At 40.4% G+C, this 27,002-nt stretch overlaps 1 protein-coding gene across 1 annotated transcript in view; it reads right to left on the reverse strand.

The window, feature by feature from the left end:
• Positions 1–27,002, reverse strand: part of GRHL2 (grainyhead like transcription factor 2) — a gene marked incomplete at its 5' end in the record, with an annotated part of 52,226 nt that overhangs the window by 4,688 nt on the left and 20,536 nt on the right. The window contains 7 exons of the mRNA XM_074554234.1: positions 732–796; positions 6,028–6,113; positions 11,135–11,229; positions 12,337–12,368; positions 14,336–14,472; positions 14,562–14,649; positions 20,131–20,289. Coding sequence (XP_074410335.1) covers positions 732–796; positions 6,028–6,113; positions 11,135–11,229; positions 12,337–12,368; positions 14,336–14,472; positions 14,562–14,649; positions 20,131–20,289 — 662 coding nt within the window. The remainder of the gene's footprint in view (positions 1–731; positions 797–6,027; positions 6,114–11,134; positions 11,230–12,336; positions 12,369–14,335; positions 14,473–14,561; positions 14,650–20,130; positions 20,290–27,002) is intronic.

Consider the following 27,002-nt stretch of genomic DNA (forward strand, 5'->3'; position numbering starts at 1 on the left):
GTAATGTACAATTACAAGTGTATATGAGTGTTTTCCTCACTCTTTACCTCCAAGTGTTTCTTCTGTCACTTAGAAAGAAGCAAAACATGAGAAGTTTCACCTGTCTTTTCAAAAACTAAAGAAATTCCCAGACAACAATGCCCTAAGCTAGTTACAGCCGAAAACAAATTACTGGTTTTAAATTATATTGCTACAATATTGTGGTTAAATCGAACTTTAAAAAACAGTTGAAGTGGAGAGATTTAGTTTTATGGCATGGAGCAGAAGCCTAGCTATTCTAAAAGTCCAGCTGTGATGTTCATGTCTAAATTTATTCAGCTGAAATGGCTGCAGCAAACATTGCCTGTCTTTCAGAGTTAGACAGTGGCCTTCTCCCTAACACTGCAGGAAAACTCCACACTGCATTCACAGCAAAGGCAGCATCTCCCATGCTGGCCGTCCATGAGGCTATTAAGCATATTGTCTACAAAACAGACTTTATTCACATATCTTATCCACAAACCCTTCCTTCACAGTAAGCTTATGAATACTGGTCAGACACAGATTGGAGATCCATGTTTCCTATTCTGCCATCCCTTACAGTCTCCATAGACATGAAGATTTCAAGAACATGGGTTTGTCTCCTGAAAGAGTTTGTACTACCCAGCATCATGAGGCCCCAGGTATAACTGGGATCTGTGACTACTTCTAAAGGATCCTGCAATAGATCCTTAGGAAGGTAACTAACTTACCCCTTTTTACTCTTCTTATAAAGTTTTGCAATCTTTTCAACTGGCAGCCCATATTTCTCAGAGATCTGAAATAATAAAAAAAAAAGAAATATCACTAAAGATGAATGAGAAATATAAAAATATCACCTCTTACCTTACATAAGACATTAAAACAAAATCTCTGCAAACTTTGACAGGATAGCTACAGAGAAAAGTCTGTTACAACCATATCATGCTTTCATTTAAGGATGACTTGGGGAGCAAGAATCCTGAACAGCTTAATCAAAACCCACAATTGTCTCCATTCAGAAACTCAGATACTATAGTTTTCATAGGGTGTAAGCCATCAGAACTGCCCCAGCATCTCCTAGTGCTCTGCTCGAAGAGTCAATGTTCTTCCCAGCTTCAGATTTTACCAGGGAATTTCAATCTGATCTTTCTGTTGTTTCTTAATCTGATTTTTTTTGGCTCATAGAAGCAAAGGCTTCTCCCACCAGGCAGAAGGCAGACACATGGCAACCCAACAGGAGCTGATGGACTGATGGAATAACAAAAACGTACACATTTCTATTTCTCAAAGACATTTCAAGGACTCTCCATGGTGGTACTTCTGTCTGAAGTGTCTTCAAGGTACCTTTAATTGTGGGAGGGTTACCAACATCAAACACACAGTGCTAAGAAGCTTCTGTATTGTTGGGAAGATGACTCCGTCTAGTTACTACAGTAGCAAAATGAAAACACTGATTCACAAAACATCATCTGAGTGTATAGATAACAAGATGAGATGTCACAGAGAAGTGTGTTATCAAGGTAAAGGACTTGTAAATAAACTTCTAAAGCAACTAAAACAATAAAGCAGAAAATACAGTAAAACTTTAGAAGGAAGAACTACTTAGCTGACAAATTACCCATGCCAACAAGTACTTCACATGGGTGCTTTGGCATTGCTTTGCAGCAGTGTACTAGTAACTTTTTGGATGTCTATTCTGCAGTGAGTGTGTGGTGTGCTTGAAGATGGTGTCCCTGGGCCCTTCATCTGAGCCAGGTTTGCTTTCCAAATTATGATTCTTCTTTGAGGGAACAGGTCTCACAGTTCACGTTTTAGAAGAGGATTGTCCCAAAAGGCAAAATAGTTACAGAAAAATGACTTTTTTCCCCCCAGTGATTAATGCTTTGTGTTGTTCTATTGCCAAGCAAAGTAAGTGTCCAGCTCTTCCCAAGTGAAATGAAGTTGCAGCTGAATAGCTGACTACTTATCTTTTGCATTAGATAAGTAATGAAAAAGATTACTTTTTTTACTAATGTAAAAGATAAGTAATGCATAATTAAAAATCCATTTAAAGACTGGCAAACATCAGGCACTGTAAAATCCTTTCTTTGTGTTGGCATTCAAAGTTCTGTTGAGAAAAGGTATTTTAGGAAGTACATTAAAGCAATTATCACAAAGGAGAAAATGGAATGGATAAACTCAGCACTGAGGACAGATTCAAAGAGTCACAGGCTGAACACCAAGCATGGCTCCATCCAGACAGCCAAGATTTTCTGAAAGAGAGAATTAATTAGCCTATACTAGTCTACGGCACCTATAACAGTATAATTGTCATCGTAGCCCAGATGCAATTTTGTACTTAAAACTACCCCTAATAATGCACAAGGCTATCAGCCTGACTGGCATTCTATAGCAGAACTCCAAGATTCTGAAGAACCAATAAAACTTCTCATACACTGAAAACAGTGTCCTCTGACTATAAGGATACATCAGTGGCTAACAGAAAGGGGAATAACTGATGGGGTACAATAGACCCATCCACTCCCTAAGTTTTCCACCTAGCAGAGAATAAAATACAAACTGAATTTGGGTGACATTTGCTACTTCAGTTTTGCTTGCACCAGCATGTTTCACTGTGCATTTACTCTTTATTATCCTCTGGTCTTGCTTATCATGAACAGAATGACATCAGATAAACAATCTGGTGTTGAATTTTTGTATCTGTGCTTCTGTTGTACCCCTAATTTTAGGTTTTTATGTAAAGCAATAATAAAAATGGATGAATTTCATCAGACATTTGAAAAAAATCCTTTGTAACAGGCATTGGAGAAAAACTGGCAACCCAAAACTGCAGAAAGTGTCACAAGTGTGTGAACACAAGGAAATGATCTCTCTCTCTGGGTTGTTAACTCTGATGCCCAGTGATACTGTAAAGACCAGCACTTGAAGACACTTTTCACTGACTCCATGCAAATAAACAAGCTGAGCAAAACATTTCTTGCCAAGGAGGCTTAATAGCAGCTAATATACAGCATTCTGCACATTCCAGCATAAATCTTCCCTAGGATATTTGGCATACCTAACACTCATGCATTCCAAATGTTGCTCAAAGTAGTTTGGGACTCTGGGACACCACTTCCTACATAAACTATGAGAGGCTGGGCTGAGAAAGCCTTGCCTGTCACACTGCCTATGACAGGTGTAGGATTTATATAACATGCAGGGATTACTGAGCTTTGCAAAAGACTTCCAGCTGACTGAATAAGCACATTTCTCAGGAACCCCTGGGATTCAATCAATTATACCAAACAGCAAGCTGTGGAAGCAAGGCTTAAAGTGGGGGTATGGGAGAGCCTCCCTCTCCAGTACAAATGTGCAAAGTCCTGCTGCAGAATTGGAGAAAGCATAGGGCAAGCATCTGCTAGGGCATCTCACTTAACACCCTCTTCTCAGAGTGTTTGCTGCCAGCACAGGAGGACCACCTCTTACTGCCAACTTCCATACAAAACTACAGGATTTCTCACCTGAACCCAAGCAGGCTACATTAAATTTTAAAAAGGTGTCTTTATTTGGAGCAGTATTTTTCTTATCATCTCAATTTTCCATTTGTCAATCTTCTGAGCAGAGATTTATTTCTGTTAGGATGCCTGAAGCAGTGCAACAGCCTTCTGAGTGGCACTGAAATACCCATCTGGGTGTCCCTTTGGGCTGCAGTCCCCTGGCATGGCAAGTTTTTCTGATTGCACAAGCCACCAGAAATGCTCTCTGGAATCAGGAGACCAGAAAGGGCAATACCTGGGTGGCTCAAGGCATGTAGGAAAACATCTTTGCCAGCTTATTTCTATTAAATAATCTGTCTGTTGCCCTACACTGGCTGGAAGATCACATATATATTGGCAGGTATCTAATAGTCTAAGCTAGATCTACTGAACTCGGCTGTTAACTTTTAATTATTGAAAGATTTTGGGAGATGCTTGAACTGCCTTCTGTAATTTGAATAAGTATGCAATTTTGCACAATTGTAAGACTGAGGTACCTACTGAGATCCACAGTTATCCTGACTTTGGATCAGGCTGAAATCAGGATGTAGAGCTGGTCAGTCACACATATATGTGATGTTTTGCTATTTTCACTTGATCAAGACTGATTAGCAAAAACCAAACATCTGAGTAGCTTCCTGAGATATGCTGCATTTCTGAAACCCAAAACCTCTAGATATTTGCCAAAAGAAAGATATCTGAAAAGAAATCTAATTGTTAATTTGGAATGGGGGTATATGTGAGAATAAAATAAATATAGGATCTGAGAAAACCATATCATTAATAACAGAAAGTTAGGGGAGAAGTCAAAGATCAGGAATAATGACTAACAAAAAGAGTAAAATCCATAAACAGAGAAGGAGGGTATGGCTGAGGATCACTGGAGCTCCCTTTCAGATCTGGGGCTCTGTAATACTCAGAAGCTCAGCTCCTAAATTCTTAATACTGAGAATAGAATGACGCATTTAGGACATGCACAATTACAAAATTACATGATTTTCTGCAATGACTGTAGAGACAATATTTAAGAATATGCAGTTTGACAGCTTTTTGGCATTGTTTTATCCACAATATCCTACCAAAGAGAATTCAGATTTTCTGAATGTGTTCCTTCCAGTGAACTGGGACATTTTACAACAGATCAGATTTCTCTGGTGCCGAAAACATGCCAGTGAGTCAGCAGCTGCACTGACTGAGGCATGCAGAAACCCTTCCTGCTTCTGCACCAGCTCTGTTATTGTTACATGGTGGCTGGAGAACAGGCATGGAGAGGCACAGACTACTAGAGATAAAATATTCATGCTAGCTTGAACAGATTATAACATACTTTTAACTTCCATACAAAGACAAGATGAAATCGTGTTGCAGCTTACCATGAATCAAACTACTGCCTCTTCAAGCAAAGCCTGGTTTTTGTTATCCATGTGCTCTGCCTGACAGCTGAGCTGCAGTCACAGCTAACAAACAGCATCAGCAGAAGCACAGTTAGGACATCCTTAGCGTGCCACTGACTCTCCTCAGAGATACCCCCATCTAAAGAGGTGCTTTAAGCAACTTCACTAACCCACAAATCTTTTTCTGCCTTCTGCTACTGGCCAAATATTGACCAAATAACTCAATCTTTACTGCATTAAAAGTGTTCAGTAAATGTAACAAAATACTGTGATGGTTTTAGGAGAGTATAAATATACACACTTCTAGCACTTGGCTGAGTTCTCTAGGGGCATTTTCATCCATTTCCGTCTTCTCCCCTACAAGTAAACAAGGCTGGAAACCAACTCAGCATCCCACGTGTCAATCTCACATTCCTCCACTGAAGCAGTGAGACACATGATTATTTCTTAACTCTTCCCTTACCAAATTTCATGAGCCATCAGCTCATATAAACAAGATTAAACATGGAAACAGCAACTCTTATGATGACAGCTAAACCTCAACTCAAAGAAGCAGCAAAGAGGCAAGTGGTAGGTAGGTCATGCTGTAAGTGAGGACTAGAGAAGGAATTTGAGACAACATATGAATGACAAGTCTGCACTGGCTCAGCACCTGCCTCTTACATGCTGAACAGCAATTGCACAAAGGCCACATGAAATTCCCACAGAAACACTGCATCCTTGGGCCTCTTCTTGGAAACCAGGCTGGGAATGTACTGACAAGCATTACAGGAAAAGATCCAACAGGCTCTGAACCATCAGTTCAGAAAGAAGCATTTCAGAAAATGAAGCCTGCACCTCTGTCCTTCCCTGACACTGGTTAACTACTGCAATTCCTCAAAGCTCAGGTGTCCAATAATCAGCTCTGTGATGCTATTTAAAACCAGAAACCTGCTGATAACACTGAATTAGGAAAATGCCAGCATTTCAGGGTTCCAGAAAGCTTTAAGAAATGCTTTAAATGCACTTGAAAATAACTTCATCTTTACATAATGGTTGAATATCAATAATACATGGAAAGCCGCAAGATTTTCTTGCCAAGAAAGACAAACAATGTGAGGACATTGGATACTTACAGCTTCCATTAGCCCCTTCACTGTGGGTGATTTCAGCATCAAAGCATCAAACACCTCATCTGTCTCCTTCCTCACATACAAAAGCACTGAAATAGGGGAAAAAAAAATCAAATTAGGAGCAGGTTCAGTCAATTGCACAGATGAAATACCCCACACTGAATAGAAAAACAAATATTAATCCATGACAGATAAAATGAAGCACTGAAGATGGTTTGCACTTAAAAAGATGTACCTTTAATATTATCAGTGATCTAGACATGGACAATACATTGGAGTTGCATTGAAAATACAGTATTGAAAATTTAATCTAATGTGAAAAATCTCTTTCTTCCAGAATCTAAATCTCCATTTACACAAAGAAGCTAAAAAACACTGGGGCCTTGTCCCTTGGTTATAGGACAAAACACACAATCTAGGTCTTCTTAAACCTCTGTCTTGGCTTGTACCTCTCCAGGTTTCATCTAAAAGGCTTGAAAGGACATTCAAAAAAGGCAAGTCTGTGTTGCCTTTAGCTGTGCCTTTGAGAGCAAAATCAAAGAAAAGGTAAAGAAATAGTTGTCTCTGACATTACTGGGCAGATGACTGCAAATGGCCTGACCAGTATGAAATTAAACACTGGGAAAAATGAATTCAAAGTAATTTGAGACTTTACAGGGGAGACATTCAAGAGCACAGCTGGCAGGCAGGCATTTACCAGTGTGTCCACCTGCTTAGGTACCCAAATGCCATTTCTGTTCCTCTTCCTCCCTAAGATGTTAGCTGCTAGCTGTCCACAGGCACAGTGCCCTGCCCTCTTTAGCTTTTGTTTTCTTCACACTTGTTCAGATAAATGGAGGAACCTTGCTATAACGTGGCAGAAGCAAAGCAGACAGGTACAAAGCATGTAAGCATAGACGCTAGAAAAGTATTTTAGGCATCATCTCACATGACTGATAAATAACAGGTTGAATATGACAGGTTCTGCAATATATTTTGTTTCCTAAATGAACTGCCTTTTCAAATAGCATTGCTGCACATGAGGTACAAACACACATGCACTGTCATGTCTGTGGAACAAATTACATTGGTAACCCTTTTTTTTTTGGGGGGGGGGCGGTATACAGAAATGGGCATCTTTTGAAACTACAAATTCTCATGGTCCAAGAGATATCTTCACCACGTAACTCAATAGATGACACACAGATGAACCAAAAAATTTGATGGTATTTTTCACATACAAGTAATTGTGTAAAGTTAATTCTCATGCCAAGACTCTAGCAGGATGGACACAGGCCAATTTGTGGAGAATTGTAGCTCCTTTGCCCAGGTTTTGAAATGACTGGAAAAAAATAATGGGTAGTTCAGTTCCCTCACTGGGCCTAAAAACCAAGCATGCAGGAGGACAATGTTGAGTTTTTGCATCTTTAATTCAAAAATATGAGTCATGAAACTGCAACCACAGCATGCAGAGCCACATCCTTTTCACCTATATTTTGGCAACTCTTGGGGCCTGGCCTGAGAACATTGTTTTAATGGAGTTAGAAGCAGAGAAAACTTTGGGTCACAACTTAACCTGTCAAAACATAAAAGAAAAACAAAATTCCACACCAGGAGTTAAATTTTACCATGCCTGATGTGCTTAATCACATGAACAAGCTCTCACTCAATGGACTAATTTTACCAGTATTAACACTTATATTAATTTAGTAAACTTTTTCCTTGTGACTAGAGGGTTGTCCTGGAACACCTGGCTTTACAAACATCTGGAGCTCTGCCAGCCTTAACAATTACAAATATATCTGAAAGGAGAAAAAAAAAATCACTTGGTCCAAGGTTAAACTTGGGTACGTGACACAATCCCAGTGCTGAGCTTTACATCTCTGCTGTGCTTGGTGTGCCAGGCAACATTACACACACAGAGAGAGAGGATCAGTAAGCACACAGGGAGTTGTTAGGCTTTCCTTTACCCTGACAGGTGTGAAACTCCTGGCTTTGATTCAGTAGAGTATGCTTCCACAAATGACTTCTGGTGACAGTGATGCCTTAGGAAGTCCCTGTCTCATCCGTATCCTTACACCCTCTTATTCTGGCTCATCTCAACAAATTTTCCTGGATGAAAAACTCTCTCAAACAGCAGATGTGAGTGAAAAAACAACACTTTTTTTGAGTTATTCTTCAGACACATCAGATCCCTGCCTCAGTGTACCATGCAGCCCCACAGCCTTCATGCTGGCAGAGCAGCAGAGAGACAGCCACAGTGGGAGGCACAGCCAGAGGGGAGGGAAAAGGGCTGCAAAGGCTCCACTGGGCTCAGCAGCAGCACTGCCACTGAATGCCTGTGACCATGTAACACAACTCATGTCCTCTGATCCTACTGTCATCACATTCACGGCGTCTAGATGGACTCACTCTAATAGTACAAATTAAAAGATTTGGAGGTGAACAAGGGGGAAATCTTGTACAAGGTAATGAGCTATTTTTGCCTGAAAGGTACAAGATAAATTCAAATTTGTCTGATCTACTCCCTAGTCTTAGCCCTTAACTTTCCTGCCAGCACTAAAAACTACTGCATACCTTAATATTTTTTAGATGTTAAAAAGATTTGTATAAGATGGGGGAAGACAAATTTGTCTTTAATTACTTAAGAAATAGCCCCAACACATCAAATTGCTGAGGGGCAAAGGGATGTTGTTGCACCAGTGAGACTTTTAGAAGCCAGGCCACCCGAATTGAGGATTTATGTGTGAATGCAGAAGAACAATGTTAGATACCTCTTTTTAAATTGTTAACAACATACACAAGGAAAAATGAAACTAAGGACACAATGAGCCAGTGTGTCCTGGGGCATTAGGAAGGTCTGAGCCTGGGCACTACCAGTGCTGTGACTGGCACCCTATGAACAATGACTACAGTCTCTGTCAAGTAGTCTCTGGATAAAGATGTGGCACATCTTAGTCAAGGAAAGAAGGACTGGTAGATGTAATTTAGCTTTCCTTTCTCACATTTGGAGTTTTAGTTATTGCCCAGGCACAAATTCCCTTGGCTGGCTCTCAACATCCTGATTGCTATGAATCCAGAATGTTTCAGAGTAGTTCAACATAACTTTCCTAAGAGACAAAAGCTACCCAAAAAAATTACTTTCTTTAAACTGAGAACTACAGGACTGGAAATCCACCTGATCTATAATTCAGCTGCTGGATTTATAATTAACTGCAAACTCCCTATGAAATCTGAAAGGGAAAGTGAATTGAAAACTTACTGAGAACTCAAAACAGGAAAAAGCCAAGTCTTGCCAAGTAACCAGCTGTGATGCACATTTGGTACAGATTAACATACTTCACATTTCTGCGTTGGGCACTTGGACTTCCCTTAGAGGTCAAGGAGATGAAAGAATAATTCAAAAAGAGGCAGCTACCTGAGTGAGAATATAAAGAGCATTTGCAAATCCCTTCAGACCTGTTTTCTTGAAGGCTGCCCCTTAATATTTTTACTTCCACCAGACAGTGTTACAAGTAGGTCCAGAAGGCAGGGGTGAGATCATACACTTCCACTTCAGTTCTTCAGTGGAGCTTGGACACCTCACTGGCTGCTATTTACCTGCACTGCTCTCCTAATAAGACACTTTGGGATTACATTGCCTTTAATGTATATTTTAATGTCTATTTTCACATATCAGACCTTTCACTCTCAAACATTACACCTGCACCCCATCTACACCTGCTCTCTAGGACTCTTGATTCTGCTGTACCAAATAAATCTTGAGAAAAGAAGCTTTCAATATAGCAATGCTGGAGAAAAAACCCCAAGCATTTTAATACCAGTGAATCCTCTGGCAAAGACAGAGTTATCAAATGGGTAGGCTCAGCTGAGCTGCACCCCACCAGCACAATCCCAGAGGCAAGGTTCCGGATGGCAGGAAGTTCACCAGGGCAAAGGCCACACTGGAAAAGCCTTGGCCTCTAGCCAGGATATCCAAGATGAGAGAAACACTGAACAGGAAGGGGATGTGAAGAGAGCATCCTCCAGCTTCTCTGCTTCTGTGCCTCTCCTGGATTTAATCATTTTACATAGCTTTGCCACCAGCTACATTTTCTTTCTTTCTAATCTTACCCTTGAAATACCTGCAAGTCCTGAATGCTATCAAAACAACTAACCACAGCAAAAGACGGGAATAATCAAAGCAAACCAATACCTCCTTGCAGAAAACTTCCTAGGCTTCCAGCTGGGAAACCCAGGTGAAATTGTAGGAAATGACAGTTCTTTATATAGCACTCATGGCTGTCATCTTCTGCTTGATAGAGCCCTGATAATGTGAATTGGGCCAAGGTCTTGAGTCAACCAAATGCAAGTCCATAGTCAGTGCTAACCTCACATAATTAATTTAAGATTTAATTAAAAGAATCATATGTTCACATTTTTTTCAAGAAGGTATCAATCTCCATCCTATAATCTTCTATGCTTCCCCTGGTTCAAGCAGACCACCCTAACCAACAAAGAAACTTGGCAAATGCGGGCTTGTGGGAAGCAATTTCTATAAAGCTCTTCTGCAACTGTAATAATACCCACCTGGGCAGTAAAAACAGTTAAGGGAAACAAACCCTTAAACAATTCTGTTACATCTGCTGGAAGATGTCTCTCCATGTTTTATATTTCTAATAAGGTAGGAAATTTCTGATTTTATTCCACCCAATCTAAGTTTGCAGTCAGCAGGAGCTTGCCTGTTAAGGTCTCTGTATTTGACCCAATGCATCTTGCATATTTGCTTGTGATCCCAGACAGAACAGAAAAGATGAGCAAAAGTTAAAAATAGACCATCACAGATTTGCTACTAGAACTTTCATAAACTTTGTAGCTTGGCCAAGAACCAAGAAACTTTCTAAGTTTTTTCTATACACTTGTGTCCTGATCCCTTCTTGAGAAAGCACAGTCCTTTTTTTTTTCTGAAGTAATTTTTAGCATTTGTTAAAATGCCTCCTTATAGACTGCAGATACAAAGATCTCCTCTCCCATCTACCCATATTTGCACTAGCATCCTACAACTGACTTTGTCCAAACCACACCTGCCCCTCCCAGTTTGAGGGTTTGAGTCCCACAGAATGATTTTTAACTGCTAAGAATGGATTGTTACCTCTTTTCAGACCTTCTTCTTTGATTTGTTTCAAAGGGGAAGGACCAAACTCTTCCTCCACAGGCCGGAACATCCTTTTGACCAGGACACTGCTACTAGAATACACAAAAACAGGGACCACATCACAGTAAAACTGTGCTCACAGCAGAAGAGGAGACAACAGCAACAGTCATGACTCACTTTGTACTCTGGCAAAAACACCCACTAGATACTCATATAGCACCAAAAGCAGAAACTGCAAGGATTTAGCTTTTGATGCTTATCTGAACTATCCAGGCCTCTTAAATAGCCGAGACTGACTGGCTGGGACAGGTGACAGAAAAATATGTTCCAATGTTACACACTAATTTGAAAAACCCCAAAGGCCCTTAACTGTTTAAATATTGAGGGAAGGGGGGTGGTTATTGCTTGATGCAATAAATCCCTTTGTTTCTCAAATTCCACTGTAAGACTTATGAAGAGCATCAGTTTCAAAAAGAAATAAAAAGCGCCTCATGTTTTCAAGTCAGTGTTGACTGCAGGTGCTTGGCCAGTCCCTACTACAGGTCACCTTTTGCAGATTTATGGGAGCAGTTATGTTACTCCAGAATCTCAAACTTGAGGGTGTGTACTTTGGGATTCAAGCAACTTATAAAAGTATGGGGCTGGCACACAATGTGGGCTGAAGTTCAGCAGCCCATATTAAAACCCTTATTTCATGGCACCTCTAACTATCAGAGGAACTTTCATCAATTCTTCCAGTCCCTCCAAAGTTAGATCAGGAGTGCTCCCATTTCCAACCTTTGTCCTTCCCAGGTTCTCTCTTCTCTTTCTGCCTTCCTCTTCTGACACTTGGCCATTCTCTCTGCAGTTGCTGTATTTGTTGCATACATGTGTGTGCACTGCTAAACAGCTTTCAGGAATGCAGTGAAGTCCAGTGCTTCAATAAAAAATTCCCAGTTTTTAAGTTATTTGAGAACCCTCATGCTTACATGGATGCTTACTTCATTATCAAATATATTGTCCTCTTCCTGTATCAAACCTTAGGGCTCTTTTACTTGGAAATGTATTAAAATACAGACATGAAAAGCAAACAGTTTACATGGGAGAACATGAGGGAAGGGGGAGAAAGGGGTCAGTTTTATCTGATTTCATATTTTGTATCAACTTTCTATGAGTTTAAAATGTTAACTGCAAAGCTTGTGAAACAATAAATATCTTACCCTTCTCTCTCATCATCTGTATTATAGTAAACCTAGAAGGATGGAAATAAAAATAAATTATTCCCAAAACTCAGACATTTGCTTAACAGAATAACTTCAAAAGGGAGAAAAGACAACAAGTGTTTTGCAGTTTGTCATATGTTAAAAATCCTCTTCTTCCTATAAAACACAAACACCACTAGTTCTAAACTGTTATCTGGAAGAAGCGTGGCTTAGAGAAACTGTTGTTGAATATCATCTACTGGAAATATATCAAAGTTTATTTGAGAGACATTACCCTCCTTCCCTGCTTTATATCATTTTCCCAATTATTTTACAATCCTCTAAATCAGATTGCTACTCACCTAAATAACCCCTAATACAGTTTAAGCCACAACACTCAAAAGCTTTTGTATGTATTTAATACTGTCTGAAAATCTAATTAAACTATAAAGAACAAGATTAAACTACAGGCCTAATGGGAATACAATTACTAAAGGTACAGCTGAATATTTTTTGCACAGCTGTGGGCAGAAGCCCAAGTCCAGTTTTGTGGAAATCCATGTAGCTGAAAGTCACCGGGACCAAATTTACAGCAGCAGCAAATGCAGCTGACAGTAGCAGGGGAGGTATAAAATCACAGTCTCTTGTCCAACACTTTGCAGAAAACTCAACCAAACTCCTCACAATGTGCCCACACTGCAGGTCTGCACCAACAAGCACAGCAGCCCTGCAGCTGCTGAGCTGGGCAGGGCAGGGGGCAAGGCACCCCAGGCAGGTCTCTAGCACTGGCTCCGAGCACTCAGAGCACACTTGGCTCTCACTGGGGGCCTTCCCTTCTGAAACTGTGCAATGAAAATAGCTCAGAGGTGTGTGTGTGCAAAGCTGAGGGCTGTAACTATGAGTTACAGCAATAAAAGACATGGCTGAACATTGCCTAAGAGCTAGGAAATGGGGATATCTTCCAGTTAGTTTAGAAAATTATTTACAGGATTATATATACTAAGGAATGTTTCCACCGTCTCCTGTTTTGAAACAAATCCCTATTTTGGTTTGAAAGCCATGAGGACAGAAGGTACCCAACACTGATTTGTGAGTGGGCGACTTTCCAGCTTGGGAGAGTAAGCCTGTGACAGCTGTGATTACAACGTCTGTGCTCTTTGTGCTTTGCTCAACCACAATTCTCACTGCTTCAAAACTGACAATTACAAATGGCCTGTCCTTTTTACAACCTTCCTAAAACTTTCTGATTTTTATGGATTCCCACAATGCATATTAGATTTCCTCATCAACTACTTGTCTTAATAAACATATGCATAACTGTCTCATTCTGCTCCCTGAGATGTTAATAAATAACATGTTCATAGTAAAAAAGTTGTCAGAGCTGACCCTCCAGTTCAGGCTTTCAACTTCCCAGCAGGTGATAAAATAGAAAAGAGCCAAGTTAGGAAAGACTTGTGTTTACGAATGATAATAACTACCAATACTGAGTATTTAACATAAGCATGACAGAGTTTTTACTTGGAAGAGTGAAAATATTTTTTTCAAGAAATTTCCAGATCTCTAGGTGATGCTGACAGAAAACGGGTAGTGGTGTTTAGTGACCCTACTATTGACCTTTCTACACGAGTAAGAGCTTGGTCGTTGTTTTCAGCTGTGACAGGGAGGGGGATCTCTGCTACCACAAGGTGGCACTTCATTTCACCAAGCCAAAGAGTATACTCAAAACCAGATTGTGTTTCAGTCACAAATCAACCTTATATTTGAAAGCAAAAGAATGTCAGTACTGTAACAAAACAAGTCAGTTGTCAAAGAAGTATAAACTCCTCTGCACCCAGAACTCAGAAAGGTACTTGCCTTTTCTAAGGTCCTCTATTAGTAATGTGCCAAAAGTGCATTTACCAAAATGAGAGCTGAAACAAGTGGCCCCCAGGAACAGTTATTTACTTCCCTAAAACCTGCCCCAGAGCAGAGGCAGCCAGGTGGCAAGTGGGCACCTGCTCATTTCATTATTTCCTACCTGTCCAGTTCTTTGCAGGTTTCCAAAGTGAACATCCGGTATGAAGAGAACGGGCTGGGAATCCAGGTCAGCCATTGTTTTGAAGAAGGTGATATCACTCTTTTTCTGCAGAGGGAGCGCACTCAACTTCCCTTCAGCTGCTAGGCAGATCACAAAGCACAGAGTTGTGAAGGGAGGCATGGTAAGCGTGACTTAGCCCCAGACCAGAAAGGCCCATTTCACTCACCATTATTACATGAGGCTTGGGATGCCTGGCCTTTGCCTTTCTTCCTGTTCTGCTTTCTCTCTTCATCTCGGATTTTCCTTTCTGCTCCCTGATGCAAGAAAGATAACAAACAGATATTACCCAAAGAGGAACCACCATGAGCTTTGTACTCTGCAATGCCTGGAACTACAGCATCAGACACACAGAAATGCTAAAAGAGGAACTGGTTACTTCATTGAAGACAGATCTGTCCAGTCTGTTGGGAAGGTTTTGCATGGATCACCTGTGCCTGAGACTCAGCTGGCACATACAATAGCTCCCAGAGCTGCAGACAGCAAGAGGAACATATCCACATGTTGGTTTGGAGGAGCCAGGACAGGCAGTGTGCAGTCTGTAGCAGGACTGATGCCAGCACAGTTTGTGCAAAGGGCATCCCAAGCCCAGTGTCTCTGCAATGGACAGAGTGCTCAGGCCAAATATTTTGTGTAATGGCATAAAACACCTGCAGGATTGCTATCATTTTACATAATGTCTGTGCTGAGGTCTTCCCTAAACTCTCCTCCACCCAATTTGTCTGGGGGTGGCATTGCTGCACTGTAGCCAGCTGTGCAGAGCCTTTGAGAACTGACAGTCCAAAAAGGCTGTGCTGACAGCTTGCCAACATTGCAAGGGTTCTTACAGAAAAATACAGGCATTTCAAACTGGGAGAAGCTCTCCAGAAATAGGAAAGCAATGTAGCACTGCCCTATTAGGCACCAGGAACTCCTGGGAAGTTGCAGGCTATTGTTATGTAAATACACTCTCAACAAGTTTAAAAAATAAAACTTGTTATTGACATAAAAAGCAGCAACACCTCCTTTGAAGTTCTCCCAATTTACTTTATAAATAATGCCTATCACATTGTGAAGGGTAATGAAGATCCATCTGCTCCCAGACAGTTGGCATGCAAGATTACAGAATTTTTTTCCAAATTAAAATTAGAAGTTTCTTGAATAGAAAGGGAAAGGAGGGAGGTAAGGAAAGCAAAAAACACCCACTCAAGATGGCAAAATTCACACATGAGTCAATGAACCAAGTTTAGAAAGAGTGCTAGGAAAGATGTACTCCTGGCTGTGATCTATCAGTAGATTTCCAGAGGCTGAAAGAGCTGGAGGAAGAAATAGCTCTTTAGGAAAACATGAATGTGTCAAACAAACACTGCCTCCAGACCAGGTCCCAGTCCAGTTGTCACTCACCAACCTCAACCGCAGAAGCCAAGGGATTCAGAGTTGTGCACTTATCAAAACTGTTTCTAGAGATACATTTGTAACCTTTAAAGCCATCTGTTCTTTCTAAGAAAGAAGCAAAAATACACATCCCTGCCCTGTTCAGCAAAAAGCACATCCTGAGAAACCTGTGCTGCACAAAGGGCTCTGCCAGGTGGCCGCAGCCACACCTATCACTCGGTTCTGCCGCTCTGCTGCTCACAGGAAACAGGATGAACCATCAAACTACTTCACACACCAAGTGTGAGTTTTCTCTCAGGAAAGCAGAAACTGAGGAGGACTCAGCCTTTTATACATAATAAAAAAAATATATTTTACTGATTTTCTGTAATATTCTTTGTAACCATGAACTCTGTGACGCTTTACAGCTTTCTCTTCAGTCCTTCATTCAAGGCAACACAGCCCAAGATCTCTGAGGGGCAGGCAATCCCTGGGCTGGGCAGTCATTCCCATCTAGCAGTGTTTATTTGTGCCACAGCCACTTCAGAAATGTCACAACTGCAATACCCACAAAACTACCTACCAGCCCTTTTGAGCTTGGAGCAGCCCAGAGGGCAGGGCCAGCCCAGCCTACAGAATGGATGTCATAGTCACAGGGATTAGACCACAAAATGATTTTTGCATACTAGATTTCTGCTGCATAGTTTTGACAGCTGAGCCATCTGACACCTACCTAATAAACCACAGTTTGCACATCTCTTCAGGACAGCAGAAATTACCTTTCTACTGGGGACTATAAACTATGCTGCGACCAGTGAAATAATTAAATGAGTTCTGAATTTTTTCATTGATATCTGGGTTTTGTATAAATGCAAGGAGTACTTCTGCTATTAATTATTAACAAAATGCAGCTTACGAATTTCAACTGACTCAAAGTATTTTCTTCCTAATCCTTCAACTCATTTAAACTTAAGCCATGCACCACACTGATGCTCATATGTACTCTTGCTTCTAGTTCCAGGCTAAAGCATTCCACATCTCATTGGGCAGGCACATAGACATAGGCTGATGTCTGTGTGCCTGCCCAATGAGATGTGGAATGATTTAGCCTGGAAATAGAAGCTCTCTCCAAAGCTGAACATTAATAGACAATTAGAGTTCCTAAATACTCCATGATAATCCATTTTCTCTATGATGATCCACACCAAAAACAAGGAGGTGTGAACTGCACATATTCCAAAGAACATGTATTTTTCAGGTTAAACAAAACTGGATTGATTTATTTTATTTTGGATCAATGTTATGGTATTTGCCAAGTCAAGTTCTGCTTCTTTTCAGCAGATAATCACATATAGAAAATCAAGTAGCTCTGAAGTCCCAGTTCTTTCATACACAGTGGCTAAACATTGTGCAATATATAAATATAAATAGGCCTGGTAGCAAGTTTCCCTGACAACCTACTTAAGGAATAAAAATTAGATAAACTTATAATGCAGCATCAGTGATCTGCACTGATGACTGCAAGGCAGAGAATTAGCACTGACAAAACAAGATGTGGACTGTAACAAATGCTTTGAAGATTGCCTAGTGAAAAACAAACATGGGCAAAAGATTGGATGACAAATAGGGAGTATGGTAAAGTTAAATTTGTTAAGTAACATTTACAGACTTTGCAACATTTATCTCCATATATTTATGTCACAAAGCACATACTGGATGTTAGTTCATGTTGCTCTCTAGTTTATATGTAAACTAATATTAAAATGAAGGAATTGCCAGAATAAATACTAATTTATATATAATATGTACCACTTAGCTAAATGCAGATTTATTTCTTCAAAGATAACTCTTTCCACAACAGCTACACTGTGTTGCAGCTACAAGACATTAATTTGTCAGTGAATGTTCTTAAAAACTGGACACCTCCACCTGTGATTTATCTAAGTGAATATACAAATACATCCACTGGTTCTAAAGAGGCACCAGCACTACAGAAAGAAGCATTTTTAATAACACCTCAGGCACAGAAACATTTTTTTCTTCCATGTTGCAGAATGAGAAACATTTCACACTTAGGGAAGAGGAATTTACTGTGCAGTTCCACCAGGCCAGGTGATTGTAATAAATCAGGTACTTTTGCCATCAGCTTCTCTTTGAGGCTGTCAGATTGGGGCATAACAGAGCAGTTCACACTTTCAGAATATATAAAGATCATTATATGATTGCTGAGTGTTTTTTTTATGTTCCTATAGTTCCTCTTCAATTCATCAGGACAAGGATGTAGGCAATAAATAACAGTCACAGCTTCATGGCCTTCCCCAAGGAGGCAGCAAGCTTTGTCCATGTCACTGGGGGGAGAGCCACAGGCCAGCAAGAGGAACTCAACCATTTTGCACCACCTTAACCAGAGCCAGGGGTTTATTTTGACATCTTGGAAAGATGAGGATACCCAGCCACACCAGCTACCTTCCTCTGAGCACGTTGAATTCTCCCAGTGCCAACAGCAAGTGGAAATTCTCCAAACATTTATTTACTTAAAAAAGCCCTGTGACAAATGGATGTTGGTAAAGATCTGGCAACATAAGTTTAGGGAGAAGCAAGAATTTGTCTTTTACCAAGTGCAAATTAGCACAAACTGTCATGTGCATTGACCTCAATAATTTTCATTTGCTCAAGTCACTTTCACACCTGCATTAACTTAAAAAGCTCTACATGTGTGTATATATTTATATTAAACACATATACAGCCTATTATCAATACCCCTTGAGCCCTTCAGTTCCCACTTCCAATTGCTGATGTGTATAACACTTTAACTACCCCTGTGATCTCTCCTACTTTGAGACAGTTTTGATTAATAGACTCAACATTCATTTCCTGCTTTTTTGTCTGGATACTTGAAGCTCCAATTAAGCCAATAGCTGCAATGAACATTTATTATTCAAAATCTCCACCAGTTGTATCTAGAGGTCACCCTTGATGAGTTTGTGCTCTGAATTTCCTTCCTTTTTTTAAATAATTCAAATTTTTCTAATTGCGCTTCAGAAACAGGTAGATGAAAACGACTTGTTACTTTGATATTTACTGAGCTTTTAAGATCCAGCTGTAGCTTCAAATCTCTCAATATTTGACATTCAAAGTTACAATTAAAAGCATAGCATTTTGGCTGCAAGAAGACCTCAGTGCAAACATTTACATTCATTACTTCCAAAGATTTTCCTCCACTAACACAACAGACTGATTAACCCTCAAGATGTCAAAACAGCAACAGGGGAATGAACTGAAAAGGGGGAAGGAGCAGCAACATAGAGACCTGAAACAGTTGAACTCTTACCCTTTCCATTAAAAAGTTAATGTTATGTTTTGCCTGGGGCATGGCCTTTTGTCTTTCTATTCCCACCTGTAGGATGGCAAGACTAATTTGGATAAAATTCCAAGTCACTTAAATAGATGTAGGCTCCTGAATCCCTGAACCTTGACTAGAATCCAGGCATCAGCTCCCCTATGAAAGATGTTTCTTGGCATGGAGAAAGTCATCAATTGACAGATGCTAAACAAAACCACTGAAAGAAAAATCTTAGAACAATCATCACTGACATTTCTGAGGAACTGTTTCTATCTGGTGATATACACTGCTGACCATGACACTGTCTAATTCATTCAGGTATGTTCTATGTCTGGTGCTGAAACATCTTACTAGTCACCACAGAGGAGCAGTCACACCTACAGCAAAAAACCAAAATTTTGCTTAAGAGGGTGTGAACACACACAAAAAAATAGTTACAAAATGGGAATGGCTAATATATTTTTTGTATTTTACTTTTGATAAAAAAATCCTAGCAATGTAAGAGTTTCTAAAAAAACTGCAAGCAAAGCAGGGGGAAAACCCATCAGCTGTGTCAGTGGAATTTGCTGGTTTCCATTGCATTAGAAAAAGGAGCTTGGCAGACCCTCACTGAAAGTGCATTTTTTCTGTCAGAGAAACTGATATTAAGTTTATCTATCTATCCTGGCTGTCAGAAGGAAGGACATCAGCAGACTGCCACTTATGTGAGTAAGCCCGTGATCAGCACTGACCTTCCAAATAGAGATATTTGCATTTGCACTATTACTTTATTGATATTCCATAATCATGACCTGTAACCTGCTATCCTTAAACAGTCCAACTATTGCTCACAAGCTGAGAAATCAGGGCCAAAAAGGCTGCAAAGCAGTAAAATAATGACATGATAATCAGTTAGATTTGTGATACAGCTGGACCAAGTGCTATGATGAAACACAATTCTTTAAGGGAAGAAACAGCATTTAATTAGGTCTAAAATATAGCAACAATAAACTGCCTAACAAGATTCCTCCTTTATCCATGGTAACTGTGCTTTGCACTTACCTTGTCACAAAAAACCTTGATCTGGCAGTAGGCTCGGTGGATAGGTTTATTGCTGCGGTTGTTGTAGCTGTAAGTATCGATCTGAATCATCAAAGGAAGCCCTTTTACTCCTTTTTGTGAGGAGAAGTCTGTGCTCAAGCAATTCACTGTGATGAAAATCTGTGTGCCAGAGAGATTACTTTTTAAAATGTGGCGCAAACAACAATTAAACTTCCAGAAATACATAACAATAAATGGGAAAATAAAATAAAAAGGTTTTAATTCAGCTACGATGCATGCTCTGGCAAGTCACACATTTATCTTCCACTTCTGTCCAGCAAAGACTCTATCCTGGGAAGAACAAACTTGAAAGCCATATATTGCTGCTTCAGTTTGGATCAGAAGCTCACATTTGAGGTGAATCATTTGGTTCTCCCAACTTATCATGCTTTGGTTCACACCAGAGGCTCAGAATACACGAACTAGATTCTTTTTGGAAGAGTCAGGCCAGAAAGATATGTTCCAGGAGCACTCAGATCCTCCACCTGCTCATAGTTGCTTAGTTCATGGGAACTGACTAAAGATAATCTGAGATAAAACCTCCTAAAACGTGCCTTATGTGGATGTCAGGTCATTAGCCCTTACTTGTTCCACTCCTCAACCCTGCTCTGTATGTTTGCACTATTTGTTGATACAGATCATCTTGCTTCACCCCTTCCAGCTGCCTTAGGTATGGCTTGCTCATCTGACAGCTCATTCAAATTCAGTGGGACAAAGATAAACTCTACTCCTTTTATTTTAAACATTTTCTTCACATCTCATTGACACTACTGCTTTCTTCATCCCATCAATAGATACTCCTCTGTTTCACTTTAAGGGCCCTTCGAAGTCTTTCCTCCTTTTTAAAGATGCACCTCACCCAGTGTTTCAAACTGGGAAGGAATTTTTCAAATATTCATAAAACTACTCCCTACGTCTTCTCAGAAGTTCTCTTTGTTCCACAGCATCCACACACCTTGACACTGCATTCAGAGAGTCACAGAGTCATCTGAGCTGGAAGGGACTGGGAAGCATCATGGCCCATCCAGGGATGGAACCCAAAACCTCGGCATTAACCAACTGAGCTAGCAAGTCCCCTGCTTGCCTGTGCTTCAGAAATCCATCTCTGGCTCTCCTTCTACAACAAAAACTTACAACTTAATAGCCACTAATCATCTACCTCTCATTAACTCAGTTAGCACCATGGGACAAGGTGTGTGTCATCTGTACAGGACCTGGGAGTCTTCTCCCATTACCAAAGTCTTCCAAACACTATCCTGATGTAAAGCAAACATTATGAACTGAAATACCGCCAATAGCTTTCAGTCAGGATGGCATTCATAAAACTCAAGAGAAGAAACTAGATTAAAAATCTAATTTTCAGCCCAGTGAGGAATATGTGCATTACATAATAATTTGGGGCAATTGTGTATTAACTTGATTCTACTTTTCACTTGCCCTTAGTTTAAAAAGCAGCAACAAAACACCAAACAAAACGAAACGCCAAAAGTGAGAACCAAGGAAAAGGACTGAGAAAACCAGCAGTACATACTCCTGAACCAGGAGGATGTGAAACCTGCCCCAGAGGAATAAGGAGGCTCGGGAAAGAAGAGATCTCAAACAGACCTAATGCACCCCTCACAGGGCAGAGGAGAGGGCAGCAAACCCCTGGGATCTGGGAGGATTCCTGAAGGAAGAACATGAAAGACATCCCTCCCCCCTCCCCCTCCATTCCACAAACGGAAAATAAACCAACAGCATGGGCGAGGAGAATGCAACATCCCTAAGAATGCAACATCCCTAAGAAAGACAACTGAAAATAAAGAAGGGCTCCAGCAGGGCTGGTGGGGGATACTTTACCCTCCTGGCAGAAGTTAACATTACAGTCAGGGTCTTTATGATGGAGCCAGAGCAGCTTGTTTGCCTGACTGAGCTAATGGCCCCTCCTCTCTGCTTCTGATTGTATCGCAGAGCTACATTTACAAATGAAATAGTTGAACTTTAACTGCCAGAGAAGAGGGAGGCAGGGAAAGGCCCTAGGTGAAACTCTGATTTTGAAGCTGATAGTGTTATTTCTGTTTCAAATTACAACTTGATCTCCTCCAGCCCCAAAGATAAGTGTAGACACAGTGAATACCCTCTGAAATACAACAGCCTGAATTTTCATTTGCCTTCAGAATCATTTATAGTGTCAGGGCAATGGTTTAAAGTGTGTGTGAACACACAGTAGTGGAAGGAAGCCTAGCATAAAACAGAATCTGGTCTCCCTATATTTCAGCCCATACTTCTGCCCAGATTTTCCAAAATGTACATTCAAATGAAGACATGCAGGCTTTGCATCTATCTAGCAGTTTGTACTTCTTCCACCCTTGCTGCACACTCAGCTGAGAAGCAAAAAAGATCTTGTCCCACCTTAATCAACTACATACACTGTGTCATCTCTTCCACTGCCTCCACAATCACAGAGCAGAGTAGGAACGGCTGGGGAAGACAGACTTTATGCTTTCAAGAGTCCCCACACAGCAATAACAGATTATTCGGCATGAATAATAGATAGATGCTGTAAGACTCAATATCTTGTCCTGACACTGTAATACATCAGGATCTCTCTGAGGAGCAATGACTGTACATTCATGCACATGAAGTGTACTACACTTTCTGTCATATCATTTGCACCTCACAGACAGACAGATGGATTTGAATTAACACAGATCATTGATAGTGGGGAAATTTTCTGTCTCCATGCAATGTTCTATTAGCTTTCCTGTAAAGCACCACACTGACTTTGGATTTGGAAAACACGGGGGTGTATAGAGGGAAAGGAAAGAGGGCATAACTTCTGTTTTTATTTTAGGGAGCTTCTTCTTTGCATGACTAAAGATTTGCACCAGTGCAGCAGGCTGTAATGGTGAAGAGGACCTGAAGAAACTTCTGAACAGTCCCCTTCTCTCTCCCCTGGTCTAACCAGAAACCACCTTCCCAAAGCAGTGACCTGCTCTGAGCAGCACTGATTTCAGCCATTTGTCCAAACACATCCTGCTTTGCCCTTTGCAACTCTCATCTTCCCCCTCTTTCCAGCTCCTGTCCATAATGCATGCACTCCCACTCTTGATGAGACAAGGGGCAAAACAGCTCCATGGGCAGCCACAAAATGGAGAGCTATTCTACTTTTCTTAGAAGATATCCAGATTTAAGATCTCCTTTGCTGTGGTATTTTGCAAAGTAGAATTAACATGGTTAGAAAATGTAGAGTTAAGTAGAAATTACAGTAGCAGGAAGAGAAATCACTGTCTCCCTCCTAATCCCTGTCTACACTTGTCTTAGAACTGTATTAATAAAAGTTAGTATGATTGCACCCAAATTCAGACGCAACTTTTTTTTCCTGTGCAAACTGGATTTTAGCAATGTTTTGCTATCTGGAACACATTGTATAATTGTCATTATAGTGATGTCTTTTTTTTTAATGTCAGCATATCTTAGATTAGAGCAATTAATGGCAGAGTTCCACCCATCTAGTCTCCAGCTCAGGCATGCCATTAGCAATTAAATACTAATTTAGAGAAACATTTGGTGCTGAGAAAGTTTCACAAGTGGCCCAAGATAACAACAGCTCTTCTATTTGTTATAGATCACGTCTAGAAAAAGCACTGTCTTTTGGGGACTACTCCTCCACGGTGTAGCTGCTATTATAAGAATTACTGTTTGTTAAATACTGCAGCATAATTAGGGATGTACGAGACACAAACACAGTAAGCTGCCTTAAGGGAAAGCAAGGCTCAGAAGTGCATTTCCCTTTTTATCATTTAATTCAGCCAACATGACTCTTGCTGCGGTCTCTCAGCTTATACACTAAAGGTCTACAGCTATGAAACTTCTAATATAAGCCTCTTATTACTATTTACATTTCAGGCTCCCATTGTCTCAGAAACTGCCAAGGGCAGAAGGGAGGCACAAAATTATAAACTTAAAGCAATTTCTCTACTGAATACTGGCAATACATAGAACCCTGGTGATGGGTCTCTTAAAAGTCTGCTTTAAAAGGTTCCTCCCTCCAGACCCTAACAACAAAGAGTTAACTGACTCGTCTCTCAAATGACTAACATCAATCCCATCATTCCTCACACACACAGAAAGTGTGGGTTTATAGTTTCTCCTACCAGCCGTTACCTTATAAATCCCACACAAAGGTAAGACCTTTGTTTTATTTCAATACAAATGTCTCCAGCAAATGTTTACACTACTCTTTTGAAGCTTCCTCAACCCACACCACACCCCGGCAACTACATAAAAATGCCATTTGCTTTGAATCCCAGATGCATACTTACCAAGCCATTTGTATACACTGAATTTCAACATTATGTGCTACCACAGGTTAACTCTTCTCTAATATATACACGTGTGTGTGTGCATGTCTCACATCTATATATACACATATATATATATATGCACACTTGCACACACAGACATGGTTTATTAAAGTAGCTGCCAAGTCTAATCCTACTAATTTCTAATCCTAATAATTTCTGCTACTAACTCCCCAAAATGAAGCATCTTTTCTTTCAACCTCTACATTTTTAGAGTAGAGAAGACATTAATTTCCTTCCCAATTAAATTGATGTAACTTGAGAAGGAAAGTCATGATTAAGGAAAAAAAAATCTTATACTAATCAAAGCCTGGCCTAAGTATCACTAACAATGTTTAAGAAATATGGATTGCCACAACACAAATTACTGCTAGAGATAATGCTGTTCTATAAACTTGATTTTACCATTGAACCCACTGGAATTGGAGCTCACTTTGGCCCACAATATCCAAGAACCTAATCCGGCAAATCAGTCACTCTTTGAAAACAGCTTATTACTGTATGAGCCATGCCAAAACTCATTAAATAACTGGAAAGGTTCCCAGAGGCTTCAGCATACTTTGGATTAAAGATCTACATTTCAGTTAAATATAGCAGGGCAGTTATTGCACGCAAGTATACACAACAACTGCTCAGCACACAACTCCTGCACTCACTGAAATCATCTCACTCATCTGCCAGCACCTGCCTGAATAACACAGCCACAAACATGTCTGTTTATTGCATGTCCAAGTTGCAGTGCTTAGCAGAAATCTGTGATCTCTTGATATCACTGAAAGCTGTTTGTCTCTTTAAGGTGTCATATTTTGTTAGCAAAATACTAACTGCTCACTGAAGTAATTACTGCTCACTGAAGTAATATCTTTGATTTTTAGGCTAAAAAATACTTTCCATAAAAATATGCAATTGTTTCAAGAAGTAACACCGGCACAGCCAATTTAAATGCTCCAAGCACCTACCAGAGAGAAGTCATATCTCAAGGAGGTGGTATGGTTTATGACAAATATATTATCTTTTGACCAAGACAATTCTGTCTCTTTAACCATTTTTCTTACAAACTAACTTCTGTCAGTCCTAACACTGCAAGCAGACAGATGAATGTCTATCAGAAATGAAGCTGAGTCTGTTCAAGAGCCTCCACTAGAACTTTGTCCACTTGCCAGATGCTGCAGCAAAATCATCTACAGGGCAACAGCAAGGCAACTACATAACTTCTAGCATATTATAAGGACACTTTCAAAAGACAGTTAAAATGTCAGCCAGTTGTTAACTGTTGTTTGTTTCTTCATCATTTTTTAAATCTTTAAAAATACCAAACATAGCATTTGGGTTCAACCAAAGGGAGACAACAAATCACCTTACCCATAAACATTACATATTTATAACAGAATTAAATATGGGAGGGAAACAAAGATGGATTGTACAAAACTGTTCTTCTCTTCCTACCCCTGCTCCCTTACAGCAATATTTTTGTTTGAAGAAAGCACTGAGTTTGACATGGCTATGGAGCCTTCCCCTCATTTCCCTGGATCCTGCTCTAAGCCACAAGCCCCACAGTGACCTCTAGATAAGAGCCCCAGCAGAAAGCGATGCTGTTCTAGAAAAGGGTAAGGATGTGCCAGGACTAACTCTCCTCTGCCAGAGGCAGGGGGGCTGCTGCTGTCAACCAGACACAGCAGAGAGAACACTAGCAGAGTGGTGTTCCTGACTGTTTCCTTAGATCACAGAAAGCAAGAGTGTGATGATTCCACCTCTTGACATGCACTGTACAAGATTCTTGTTCTGCCAAGCAGCAGTTGGAAGATGACACACCAAGCATGGTGAACTGGAACCAACAGCCTAGTTCCACTGACATTACTGGGGCAACACAGAGAGGCCTCTGCCTGTACCCTCTGCATTCCTGTTTATCCCACTAAGACCCAGCACGAGATGCTGCCCTACCAGCCCTTAGCAGGCTCACTGGTAGCTGGCAGATTCTGACTGCCACACCATTCTCCTATACCCTCATCCTGAAGGGCTGCGAGGGGAAGGTCTGCTCTGTCTGTGTGTGAGAGGAAAATTCTGACTTCAAATGACGAGAAATATGGCTTTACATTAGCTGCCATCCAGGTGGAGTAGGAAAATGAGAAACCTGATGCTCAAGATAGGTCTTCTAAATGTGGGGTTTAGTTTCCCAGGAGAGAGAGTTCTATTTGGTTAGGTGATTTCTACTAGTTCTGTTTGATTTTCCATATCACTCCCCAGTGCACTTTCAACAAGAAGTATTTCTTTGCTTCTTCCAGGGCTAGTAGAGTGTCTCATCATATCCCAACTCAGAGGCCCTGAAAAGAACTGTTGTGTGCCACTTTTATCTGACTTGATAAAAAAAAAAGGCTTTTGTGCCTCTGAGGGGGTTAAGTTTTAATCTTGAAATTGTGGTGAAAATGGAAAATAATACCAAACAGAAACAATGGAGGCAGTTGAAAGATCATCATTCAAAAAGCTTAGGAA

Source organism: Zonotrichia albicollis, chromosome 1 (assembly GCF_047830755.1).
Source record: "Zonotrichia albicollis isolate bZonAlb1 chromosome 1, bZonAlb1.hap1, whole genome shotgun sequence".
In the NCBI taxonomy this organism is placed as follows: Eukaryota; Metazoa; Chordata; class Aves; order Passeriformes; family Passerellidae; genus Zonotrichia; species Zonotrichia albicollis.